Source organism: Balaenoptera ricei, chromosome 11 (genome assembly GCF_028023285.1).
Source record: "Balaenoptera ricei isolate mBalRic1 chromosome 11, mBalRic1.hap2, whole genome shotgun sequence".
NCBI classification, from domain to species: Eukaryota; Metazoa; Chordata; class Mammalia; order Artiodactyla; family Balaenopteridae; genus Balaenoptera; species Balaenoptera ricei.
In genome coordinates this window covers 60,674,898-60,687,981 of record NC_082649.1, presented here as the reverse complement: position 1 = coordinate 60,687,981, position 13,084 = coordinate 60,674,898, and the positions used below count along the sequence as shown (strand labels likewise).

At 50.7% G+C, this 13,084-nt stretch overlaps 1 protein-coding gene across 17 annotated transcripts in view; it reads left to right on the top strand.

The window, feature by feature from the left end:
* TRAK1 (trafficking kinesin protein 1) overlaps positions 1-12,754 on the top strand; it is a 102,137-nt gene extending 89,383 nt beyond the window's left edge. For 15 of the 17 annotated variants that reach the window (XM_059939358.1, XM_059939345.1, XM_059939347.1 and 12 more), the window contains 2 exons: positions 6,795-6,897; positions 9,943-12,754. In XM_059939358.1, coding sequence (XP_059795341.1) covers positions 6,795-6,897; positions 9,943-10,741 — 902 coding nt within the window. In that variant the 3' untranslated portion in view covers positions 10,742-12,754. Of the gene's footprint in view, positions 1-6,794; positions 6,898-7,700; positions 7,792-9,942 lie in introns of all 17 variants that reach the window. The other 2 variants (XM_059939360.1, XM_059939361.1) reach the window with 1 other exon arrangement.
* Positions 12,755-13,084: the final 330 nt, after the last annotated feature.

Below are 13,084 nucleotides of genomic sequence, written 5' to 3'. Positions count from 1 at the left end.
TAATCTCGTACTGCCAGTGTTCTGAATTTTAGGTATTTATGTGTAGAGAAGAGCCTGCATGTGGTAAAGGATTAAGATCCGAGTTTAAAGTCACACAGTTAGGTCAGCAGATGGTTGGATGGACAGTCCAGGTGAATTATCTTGGATGCCTTGATTCTTAAAGGAGAGACAGAGGCAGGATTAAAGCAATGTAGAAGAAAGCAAAGGTCAGTTTACTTAATGCTCATACACATGGAGACCATTTCCAGTGGGAGATATATCCTAAAACAGGCTCCTATAAAACATGGCAGCCTATCTGGCAGTGGTACTGCAGTGGAGCTCTGTGTCATTTTGGGGGCTGAGTGTTGAAGGCAAAAATCACATTTGGTCAAAAGTGCCCTTGAAAATCCCTGAAGCTGCAGCACTTGGGCCCCCAGAAGCAAAAGCCAAGAACTAGCTTCTTTTGTAGCTGTCTTATTTGATACGTAGGTCCAGGTTCTGTTCAGGAGAGGTTACGTGAAGAGAAGGGAAGAGCTGGTGGATGAAAGGAGGCAGACAGAAAGCTCGAGGACCTGAGTATCACTCCAGCCTCCTCTGAGGCAGGGGCTGGTGTGAGCAAAGCCCCGGGTGGGCATCCTCTTGTACTGTCAGTCCCACTGCAGAAGCAGGACCCAAAGGGGCTTGTGAGGCAACGTTGGCCGTGAGGACCTGATGAATCTAGAAGAGAAAGTCTGGTACGTTCGATTCACAGACCCTCTGGGAAGTTTCCTTCTTATCTCCACCGAGAGAGTTGACAAAGAGATCCCACTCTAATGAGAAGGCTTTTCAGCCCCACCCTGGTGTATAGCAGTTACAGGAGTTTGGTCACTACGGACAAAGCTGGGGTCTGCTCTCACCCCCCTGTGTTAGGAGATGCTAAGGAAGCCCTGTGCTCTTGCATCAAAATGTATAGTAAACCAGAACCAGGCCAGTGCAGCCCAAAGTGAAAAATGAATGAAGAATCACATAATTGACTCATCCCAAACAGCACGGAGTCAACCCTGCTTAAAATTTCCAGAACAAGCCCGCTCTCTGGAACCGCTTTTTCTATGGAACCTCACCTCTGAAAACCATAGGAGGGCACTGCCGTGCTTCGAGGGGCACCCACTTGGATTGTTGAGTGGGCGTTTGTTTGCACAATGCCTCTTCTAAAGTGGAGGGCCCTTGAGGTAGCACGTGGGTGCGCGTTGAGGTTCCGGTGAGTTGTCCAGTTGCGCCGCCTAGTGACGCACGGGAGAAGTGCGCTCTTGAACAGGCTCCGGTAGCACCAGCTGGATGATGGACTTGAGGCAGCTTAGCCAGGCCCGCTCCCCGCACCTGTTGGTGTTTGCCACAGGATGGACATGAAGGCAGAGGGCGCAGGGTCCAGCTTTGTTGGCATCCGAAGAATCCAAAGAGACTCTTGCGTTTGCCCTTTTGATATTTTAACAGCATTCTAAAAAGTGATTTGGGGACTTCCCTGGTGGTCCAATGGTAAAGAATCCACCTTGCAATAATGCAGGGGACATGGGTTCGATCCCTGGTCAGGGAACTAAGATCCCACATGCCGCGGGGCAACTAAGCCGGTGTGCCACAACTACTGAGTTCGCACGCCTCAACTAGCGCCTCCGTGCCGCAAACTACAGAGCCCACGTGCTCTGGAACCGGCGGGCCACAGCTACAGAGCCCATGCACCCTGGAGCCTGCACGCCACAACTAAAGAAGAGAAAACCCACACGCCACAACTAGAGAGAAGCCCGGGCACGACAATGAAGATGCTGCGTGCCTCAACAATGATCCCGCGTGCTGCAACTAAGACCTGCCACAGGCAAAAATAAATAAATATATCTTTTTTTTTTTTTTAAGTCATTTTATCTCCTGAAGATACCCCAAGGGCCACCTGAGGGAATTTCTGGTCCTCTCTGTGCCATTCCGTGAGATTGTTCCTCTGTTAAGTCACTTTTTAGATGAAACAGAGTAGACAGCTTGGTGTAGGGGGACAAGTAGACTTTTTATTTTTAAAAATTTTGCAGGAAACAAAAGTTGTACAGAAACCAGGAAGAGATCTTGTGATGTGGTTCACAATCTCTGTGCTAGAAACCTCCCCGGTGCCTGTGGGCTGGATGTCTGCATTGGGGACTCAGGGGTCCCTAGAGCTACAGGACCAGACAGGGGCTGTGTAAAAGAAATGCTTAAGAAGCAGAGAAAAAGAGTCACAGGCCCATGTTAAGCCTGTAACTAAGAGCTTAAAAATGTCATCTTGTAACACTGTGTAGTTTAATATCACTTCTATTTTTAAAAAAGAAAAGAAGCTGTACTGCTGTATCTGAAACTGCCCTTGATTCCCTACCCCCCCCAGAGAAAAACACTTGTTAAAGCCACATTAATCCCAAACAGCATTGATGTTAATGATGAAGCACAGGGCAAACAAAGGTTTTATGGAGTTTTTCCCACATGGACTCATCATAGAACTTTTTTTTCCAGAAAAATTCACATACAGAGTTATATAAAGAAGTGATAGAAAAAGTCTTTAGAGCATTTTTCTATGCCCTGAGAGTTTAGTTTTTTAGGAAGAATTCTAAAACATTGCTTTTTTTTAAAAAAAAAAGAAAGGGCATGTAGCTGACAGGCAAAGATACGCGCCCCACCTCCACTGTGGTTACTCCTTGAGTAAAAAACGACAAAGTCATTAGAAGCTGGTAAAAAGATGGGAAAAAAAAAGTACCGATGTTCGCAGGGCTTTCAAAGCCATGCCTTTAAGCTGGATGGACAATGCTTTTACTTTCAGTAGGTTTGTTTTTGCTTGGACAGAAAAGGTCGGCCGGTGGATGCCACTGTTGATGTGGTGGCAGCTACTAGAATTAAAGGAGGTGGGGGGAGTGTGTGTGTGTGTGTGTGTGTGTGTGTGTGTGTGTGTGTGTCTTGGTGAATGAGTTTATAGAAATGGCAGAGCAGATCCAAGTCGTGTGACGGTAGCTGCACACATGTTCAAGTCAAGAAAAGGGGGAAAAGGTCAAGGCATTTTGTGTATTTTACACAAGTTGGCCACGTCCCATGAAGAGTGGGAAAAGAATCTGGAAGGCTCTCAGTATGTCACAAAGATAAAACCCCTTTTTCCAAGATTTTGGGATGGGTTTGTAATTTTAAAGAAAATATTTTAATAAGTTACTTCTGTAAGCCAAAAAGTAGCATGACCAGCATTCCTCTGTCCTCGGAGATCCCCTTGGAAGCCGTGTGTGTGTAGGTCCCAGCTCCCCATAGAGTTCAGTAGGTGCAGCTGCACCCTGACAGCTGTGTGGGCTCCCGGGAGGGTTCTTTTAAGGACGATGCTACGATAGCCTTTAGAGAGAGAAGTTTCTGGTCTCCCCGGCACATTCCCAGCCTGGCCTTCCCTGTGGGTGGGGGAAGAAGGAAAGCGTCGTTCCAGTTGACCGACATGCATGAGCTCGTGTGAACAGGTCTCATCCCGCGGACGGCCAGGCTGCAAAGCCCAGTCACCCTGCAGGGCCCCGCCACTATACCCAGCCTTATCCGTGTTTCTTTCCTCTTCTCACCATTGGATCCCTGGGCTGCGAGGAGAGCACTGGGCTTTCCTGCCCATCTTCCCTGGAGACCCGAGCCTTCCACCAAGCAGCAGTCACCCTGGTCTGGGTAGCACACTTGCAGATAATCCCCAGCGTGGTCTGCAGGGCATCTAAGAAGGAAGCCCCAACTCACTGGAGACTCAGGGCTGGGCCAGGGCTCCCTCACGGCTGGCTGCGGCCGCAAGATCCCAAGCACCCAATTTTCCAGTCAGTACCAGGCACCATGTGCCCCCAGAGGAGCACAGCCAGTCAGAGCCATTTACCAAGTGCACCTGCTCTGGGTGGAAAGCACACCTGAGTCAATCAGAGTGCAAGTGAGCGGGGGGACTGTCCCCCTTATACAGCCCTCTGAGACCCCACCTCGGCTGAAGGGTGTGTGCTAGCAGGTGGCACATTTTAAAGAACAAAAAATCTGCACGGTAGCTACCTGTATGTAGTTCACCAACGTAGACGATCTTGAATAATCAAGGATTAATGAAGTTTAAAGGTTCTCTTTGACAGATGAGGATTTTGTACCAGTTTCAGAACCTGCGGGAGGAGGAACAAATAAAAATAATAAAGGTTAGGGTCTTTTGAGGCGGGGAAATGCAAGTTCATTCCTAAATAAAATACTTGATGAAAGTACTTGTCAGTGTTAATACTTTTGGCTCGGAACACTGCAGTCCTCCAGTCAGACCGAGAAAAGGAGTGAGGATTTAAGTAGGAAGTCACAACATTAAATCCAAAACCCCTGTCCTTGGAGGCCCCAAGCAAGCAGCACGAGGTTAACCCACAGCACCTAAGGCAGGGCTTCGGGGTGCAGTGGTGACTGCAGTAGTGAGCGCTCCCACTGAGCCCCCGCTCCCTGCCTAGAAGACTCTGTCAGTGCCTCTTGCTTTGGGAATTTGCTCTCTCCTGTTCACAGAACTGTAGGAATCAGCCCCCAGCAGCTCAAGGAGCCTCGGGTGACTCACTCTCTCTGTGTTGTGTCCCAAGGAAGGGAGATGCTGCAGCGGCCCGGTGGGCAGTGGTGACTCGGAGAGCTGGCCGGTCCAGGCGTCCCAGTGGTATTGCAGAGGGGCCGAACCTCTGGCTTTGGCACTTTTGATCCTTGTTGTTGATTTTCCTTGGTCTTCTAAAGCTGTCCATCGCCTCTGGGGAATGATGACCTCTGAATTTTAGCAGCCTTTTCCTATTCCCAAAACCCATTTGCAATAAGATGGGTTTTGCTTCTGCTGATGCAACTGTCTCTCTAAAATATCTGTCTCACACTAGCTGTTGCGATTGAAGATCCGATATGTAATGGGGTGGAGAAAGTGAACATGTGTGACCTTTTGATTTGATATTCTGGCCATGTATTTAAATGGGGTACACTTCTAAGTTTAAATCAAGCCTTGCTTTTGTTTGATATTTTTAAAAAATGTTCTCTGTCTTTCAACTGTTCTGTCTTAATTACTTCTACTTACTGCATTTTTCTTTCCTCCCTCCCAAATAACCCCTCACGCCTGTTATTTGGGATGCTTTTCTCAGGTTTTTTGTTGCTTTTGTTTCTAGACCTTATTGCAATCAGAGAATCGTGATTGGTTGGTTGCCTTTTCTTCATAGCTTCTTCCATTTTTGTTTTGCTTGCAGTAGTTTCTCAATTATCTGAGTTCCTAAACCATTACTTTTTTGGTTGAGAAACAAAGATGCATAAAGGCTATTCTTACGTGTGTTTTCCACCCCCCTCCTGCTTTGCCTGGAGCTCCCTGTGGCTGGGAGTTTGCTCTTGTGGCCGTGGTGCTGGCTGCCATGCCAGGGGCCACGGGAGCCTTCCTTGACACAAAGACATGGAATGGACCACAATAATCAGGGGAAACCAGTCTTGCATAGCTCCTGAGTCACCGCCACCATTTTTGTGCTTTGGCTTTGTCCTGCCTGCCTTCAATTTGCGTGTCTCCAATATTTTTTTGTTTGCTGGTTTCATCTGGTTTCTAGTTTTTTCTTTTCTTTTTTAAGATGCAGTCACCTGTGTGTGGATCTGTAGGTTTGGGGCACCGATCTCTTCTGGTTTGTTTTGCTTTTCCTTTTTGTCAAATCCAAGAGAAAACTTGCCATAAAGAGCTAGAAGATTCTAGTTCCAGCCTTTTGAATCTTCAGCGTGCTCATGGCCTCCAATATCCTAATCCGTTGTCTCCCAGGAGGTCTCTGGGGGCTGAGAGGCTGCAGGGGTGGAGTGGGTGGGGAGGGGGGATGACCCAGACCTCACCTTGCATGCTATTGGGAGCAGCAGCATTTTTCCTTTTTTTTTCTTTTCTTTTTTTACATTTGAGTTATGAATGAGGATGACCTCTACAATCATGATGTCTCCTGTAGACTCTATTCCTACTTATCACCTGCCAGCTTTCTGATGCATGGTCCTAACGCTTCTGTGATTTACTTTGCTCCAGATCGTAGACTTCAGCTGCCTTAACAACCCTTTGGAGCTTTCAAAGGAAATAAGTTGAGGACAACTTGTTCTGTCTCATTTTCGTCAGAAACCAGACATCCTAGAGATGGCAAGAAAGCAGCCCGGGGGGACTGGTGCTGCTTGCACCGTTGTGTGTCAGCCCAGCCCAGGTCCTGGAGCTTCAGCCCCACAGAGAACCCAGGCCCTGGGACTCCTGCCACGTTGTTGCTGAGGCAGCTGAGGCCCCGTCTCCCTCCCTGTCGACCACAGTTAGACAGTAGTGGAGCCAGCTTCCTCAAGCCCCTTTTTGTGTAAACAGAAAAGGGAGCCCGTGAGCCTTGCCCTGTTCCCAGGTGCAAGTGCCTCTCCCTGCCCTGCACCTCTCCCCTCCCCTTGGCAGAGTTTGGCACCTATTTGCCAATGAAAAGAAAAGTAAAGCAACAAAAGAAGGAAGCCGATTTGGACCTCTGAGGAGGGAACCCAAATTTACCCCCAAGGGCCCATTAGCCCTTAAAACTGGATCCACTACTGGCCAAAGAACGCTGATGGGAAACCCTGTCTGGACTGGGTTGGAAGCTGGAATTCGATGCTCTGCACACCAGTGCTCAAAAGTGTGGTTAGTTTTGAGGGACCACCTTCGATCCAGAACATTTGCGTTTCACCTTCCTCGCCCAGATCCAGTTCACAAGGTAGCCCATCGTTTCTTGCATCTGTCCAGGGCCATGCGGGAGTTTGACTTTTCTCATGGGTGTACTTGGATGCAAGGACTATATTTTGTTCCTCCCTTCCCCCTCCCCCTGATTTAGCCCACCACCCTGGGAAGTGCATGTCACAGACAAACTCCACCTTCACCTTCACCACCTGTCGCATCCTGCATCCTTCAGACGAGCTCACGCGGGTCACGCCAAGGTAAGGGACCCGGCCGTGGGGTGGGCAGGGCGGGGTGAGGTTGAGACATTCCCTGTGAGACTTAACGTTGAGGAAAGCCAAAGTAGAGAGGCTCATTCAAATCCAACCCTAGCCAGTGGAAGCATCTCCCAAGCACTACAGTCACCTGTTCTGAGTCCCATCTTTTTTTCTTTCTTTTTTTTTGAATCAAGGCCCCTATTGATTCAGATCCAGCACAGATAGAGAGACCTGGACCCACTTTTAGTTGCTCTTTTATTGGCCGTGGAAGATTCTTACATCCCTCCTCAACCAGCTGAAGTTTAGGGCACTACCACAGCCCCTAAGTCCAAGTCTGTTGGCTTTTTGCCCCAAAGTTTGTCAGTAGAACGTGTTCTTTCACAGAATGGAGTTACTGAGCCCTGTGGTAGCACTTATGCCTCTGGCAATGGCCCCAGGGGCCATGCATCCCAGCCACCCTGTAATGACCGAAATGATAAAACTTGAATGGAACCACATGCCCAGCGTGGTCCACTTCCCTTGGGCACCTCCAAGAAGTGATAAGAGTTGGTACCATAGGACGAGAGGACTTGTGTGGCCTGGTGGGGGGGGGGTCTGCTTGGCTGGATTTCAGGCCTCCCAGAGCTTCCAGTGAAAGGGAAAATGGTACCCCCCAACGTGGTGGCGTGACCCCATCAGCTGTTTTCTCTGTGGTACGAGGTGGCAGGGTGAGTGGAAGGTAACTTACGGGAGAGAGGCGAGCAGGGCCAGCTCGGAGGGAGCAGCTGCCCCAAGGAACACCTTCAACGATGAATAATTCTCCGCAGGTCATGTGAGGAGGACGACGAAGCAGCCCCAGGCCCCGTTGAGCTGAGAGCAGATGTAGGGCAGAGAGTGAGCCCACGGGCGAGGCAGGGGGTGAGAACACCACCAGCAGGGCCTGCCTGCCAGGGCCCCATGAAGGAGCTGTGTGTGCACGCGTGGCCGCCACTAACCCGCGACGTAGGCGTGGACGTGTCCCTCTGGTTGTGCCTGGCTAACTCGGCCTTGACAATGGATACCCCCTAACCTGTCTAAATGCCCCAGTCGCGCCGAGTGCCAGCACTAATACAGGTCTAACCGAGGTTCTCACCGGAAGGGGACCTCTCAATTTTAGCTTGTCTCTCCGTCTCCCTTCCTGCCTCTGGAGAACCCGGCTTCCCTATCCCTCAGCTTTATGTTTGAAGAGATCGTGTTTAAAACCGCTGGACAGAGCTTCCCCCCGGGAGAGGCTGGCATCCTGGTGCTCTGCTGACTGTAGCCATAGGACTCAACACCGCACCCCTGCCTTCTTCTCTAAGTCCTTCTGGCCTCGTCAGGGATGAAAAAGCCTGAGAAGTCAGTAGTAGGAAAAGGCTTTTTGCCTGAGTTTGAAAGAATGGCAGCTTGAAACAAAATAGAGAATCTCCCTAGGAATGGCTCTGTGAACAAGATTTGAAGTCCAGATTTTTTTTTGGCCCTCTATTGCTTGTAGATCAGTTTTGTAGAATTCCACCTGTGCCTTTTGAAGAATCCACCTTTTAACCTTAGGAATCTGCTGTGGTTTCTAATCCCATGTTCCTCTGAGTGCTCCCGACCCACCAGCATCCCCGGTCCCGAGCTTGTGTGAGACGGGCCTGTTCTGGGTTCCTCACCCTGTGCAGACTGGCCAGTGGTGAGGTCACTTGAGTGTGCAGCCAAGTGATGCCTCAGCTTGTACTTGCCTTTGACCTGTCCCTCCTGCAGGAGGGGGCCCTGCTCCACTCATTCCAAGGACCTGCTCCAGAGCCCATCCCCTTCCTCCCCTTTCCCTAAGTTGGTGCTTTGTCCAAGGTATGTGGCCTGTCCCCTGTCAGGCTGGGGAGAGAGGGCTCTATCCCCCGGTTCCCGGGGACCACCCAGCTGCCTGTTCCCAGGGGCACCTGCAGCCCCTGCTGCATCCTTGGGCAGGTGCCGGGACAGGTCTCATGAGACCCTCAGGAGGGATGTTTTCTGTGCCGCTCAGTTGCTCATCCAGCAACAGCTCAGGGCCTCCGTGCCTGGGTGGCCTCACTCCATCCCCGAAGCAGTTGTTAAAAGTGGGTCTCTCCTGGTTTTCAGGCAGACAGCAGTGCATTCCCCGCTGCTGCCCCTCTGTTATACCTTCTGCCCTAACTCCCTCACTGCTGGATACCAGCTTTTGGAACATAGTGGGTCCTCAGTCAGCATGACATGAGTAGACGAAGGAATCTTTCCACTTTTCCTTTAGTAACCAGGTTTCACACACCCAGTGGGCCTTTTTCTAGGTGGTTCCCTAGATGAAGATCTGATAATACGTGACGTGGCTCCCTCTGTCCCAATAACTCCACTCATCAGGGTGGACTTGGGCACCCACGGGAGAAGGGCTAAAGGGCAGCAGGGTGCAGAGGAAAGAACACTGTGGTGGGAGTCAGGAGGCCCGGGTCTGCCGCTGACTTGATGGGCGCCTTCAGCCTCAGTCTCCCCATCACCCAAGGGTCCTCCACCGAGATGTCCCACCTGCTTCGGCCATTCCCAGGATAAACTCTCATATCCCGTAGTCCTGGTTAACCTCTTGCCTCAGGGAAGCGGCTACTGGGAAGGAAGGCAGGAATCTGAGTAAATTTGGTAGGGACAGAAAGCCTCTCTGCTGAAGGCCTTCCTCCCCTATCTTTGGGGTCCCTCAGACTTGTGTTTAAATCCAGGGTCTTCCCCTGAGTAGTTGAGTGTGACGTTGAGTAAGTCACGTAACCTGAGCCTCAGTTCCCTCACCTGCAAAGGGGACAGTTGTACCCACCCTCTAGGGCTGAAAGAGGGAAATCACATGCAGCTTCCTGTTAACTTAAACCACGTCCCCACTTCGGGGAATCCACGGCCCCTGTGGTGAGAGGGAAGAGCAGACATGGAAAGAGGCACCCAGGGAGCCTGGGCTGGGGGAGTCCCCTTAGCATGTCCTAGGCCTGCGCTGCGCCCCTGCGGGCGGCTGGCCACGGACTGCTTCCTCGGTGCTCGTGGGCGTTTTCTGATCAATGACCTGTTGTCTTTTCTGATCAGCCTTAACTCGGCCCCGACTCCAGCTTGTGGCAGCACCAGCCACTTGAAGTCCACGCCGGTGGCCACGCCGTGCACTCCGCGGAGACTGAGCCTGGCCGAATCCTTCACTAACGTCCGTGAGTCCACGACCACCATGAGCACATCCCTGGGGCTGGTGTGGCTGCTGAAGGAGCGGGGCATTTCCGCGGCTGTGTACGACCCCCAGAGCTGGGACAGGGCTGGCCGGGGCTCTCTCCTGCACTCCTACACCCCCAGGATGACCGTGATCCCCTCTACCCCGCCCAACTCGCCTATGCAGTCGCCCACGTCTTCCCCGCCCTCCTTCGAGTTCAAGTGCACGAGCCCTCCCTACGACAACTTCCTGGCCTCCAAGCCAGCCAGCTCCATCCTGAGGGAGGTGAGGGAGAAGAAGGCGGTCCGGAGCAGCGAGAGCCAGACCGACGTGTCTGTCTCCAACCTGAACCTCGTGGACAAAGTCAGGAGGTTTAGTGTGGCCAAAGTGGTGAACTCGGGGCGAGCCCACGTCCCCACCTTGACTGAGGACCAGGGACCTCTCCTCTGTGGGCCCCCGGGCCCCACGCAGGCCCTTGTCCCCGGAGGCCTGGTACCCGAGGGCCTGCCCCTTGGATGCCCCACCGTCACCAGTGCCATCGGCGGGCTCCAGCTCAACAGTGGCATCCGACGGAACCGCAGCTTCCCCACCATGGTGGGGTCCAGCATGCAGATGAAAGCCCCCGTGACGCTCACCTCGGGCATCTTGATGGGTGCTAAACTCCCCAAACAAACTAGCTTACGGTGAGGCTGGGAGAAGGCCCTTCCGCTAGAGGAAACCCGTCTTGCTCCCGCCTCCCTCTCCTCCCCCCGCACTGCGCACGCTCCCTCTGCTTTCCTCTGTACGTCCCCTCCTGAGCTGGACAAATCAACCTCGTGCCTCATGGGGGCAGAGTGGAGACTCTGTAAAATGTGTACATAGGACCTGGAGACCTGTATCCGCCCTGCCCTTCCTTCGAATCCCACGGGAAGCACCCCAGCACCGACATCGCTCTCTTGAGGACTTGGCCCGTGCTGGCCGGGGGCAGGGGCAGCCCGGTGTCTTTCCTTCTTCTTTCCTTTGAGAAGCACTGAACCCCCCCACCCCCACCGCCCCATGTGTGTTCTTATCCCATGGATAGGAAACCAGTGAATCTGTGGCTGGCTGCCGGAGCCACACATCCTGAGCTGTCACGTAGCACAGTGGCTGTGCCGCCTGGTGTCACTGGGCACCTGGCCTCACCCTCCCTGTAAGAGCGTAAGGGGCCTCCGTCCGCTGCCACGTGCAGCGGCCCCAACGGACGGTCGCTTCTTTTCTTGAGCTGTGACTTTCTCTTCTCATGCCTTCAACCTGAATTCATCCCTCCATGTTTTGTAATCCACTGTCGGACCAGACATCTGACCTGAAAGAGAATGTATTTACACTCCTGCTGCACCGTTTGGCAGCCCCTGTGTGTTCTGTGTGATTTGTTTTATTTTTCTGCGTTTTGTTTTGTTTTTTTAATATATGCAGGGAAGTAATGGTACTACATGGGAAGTCGCAGTGAATGTTCTGTCTGTGGTTCTGTGACACCAAAATACAAGTTTCAGACACACCAAGCCGCTCCTGAGATAGCAGCTTATTTCTGGGACCCAGTGTCACAACCAAATTAAGACCAGACCCAAGGCGATTTTAACAATAGGATCATAAGGAAAGGGGGTTGGGGAAAGGTGGTGGATGAAATTTGTCAACAGTATAAGTCAAAGAGAAGAACCACGGCCAAAGGTAACACCAAACTGGTTCACAGAGAAATGAGGCTTTGGCGGTCCTCTTGTTCTGGTCCTTGTTCTGGACCTGAGACCAGTGAGCATGCTTTCACGTCTGTGGTCTTCTTCTGCAGCCATTCGATGCCCTCAAAACACGTTTTGCCCTCTTGTTTCAGAACAGAGTGGTCCCCAAAAGCCCTTTGTGTCCTTGTGCCACTTTTTATCCTTAGGAAAAGGTAGAGGTGTTGTGAGAAGAACCGTGAACAAACAGGGAGTCTGGTCCCATCGCTGTCACTGACTAAGTTTCAAACTTTTATTTATTATTTGTGTGTGCTGTATTTTAAACAAACATCTTCTGTCCTCTCCAGCTCGGTCACAGCGCGCCTGTGGCTTTCCAATCCAAGCAGGTCATTTATTTATTCTGATCTGAGGACTGCACTGCACATCACGGTGCTCTGTGGCCATTTGTTCCAGACATTTATGGAAGGATAACATCATATGCAAATGAAATCGTCCTTTTGCACCCCCCATCACCCTCCTCCCGCCACCCTTGGCAAAAGATGTATCCTTCAATTGAGTGAGTGTGACCTTATGTCCACTGAAGATACTTTGAGAAAGTCCCCAGGAGCAAGCTTCGGTCCCATGATTTCATACTATTTATTCTCTGAACACGAGGGTGTTGGTTAATTGTGTTTTCAACTCTCCTCGCTGTGGTATGTGTGCACTCACTGCAAGGAACTTATATCTTTTTATTTGAATGTATTTTAAAGCAGTAGGTAGAATAACAAGGGAATATGAAAACCATGGATGGAACGGACCATTTTATGTATTCAGAGAGAGGAGCCACCCATCATCACAAAGGAGATACCCGTGTAAAAATCAACAATTCGGAGGTTGCAGTATTTAGTATAGTTAATAAATGATCAACATTGTGCAACCACTACCAAAAAGTGTGTTGTAATGCATCCAAAATCAACAATAAAATTTTATTTGCTAATGAATACCAATAAAATAAGTTCAAATGATGGAAACCACACTGCTATTCTGATTTGTATTTTGTTCTTTTCATTGAGGAGACCATCTCTATGAAAGACTTGAAGGTATTCAGCTCTTGGGGGAACTTAAATGAAAGTCATAATACTTCTGTTGTAACCCACCTTTCTTTTAATGTAATACGTTCCCTTAGATAACCTTCCAATCAGAACCTGAAGCTCTTTCTCACTTTTCAGGGCTGCATACTACTCCACCACGTGCACGTGCCCACTGCGAATGCATACACACACCCATGGACCTTTAAGTTAATTCCAAACTTTTGCTATCACAGCACTGTAATGAAAAAACCTTGCATATATGTAATTTTCCACAT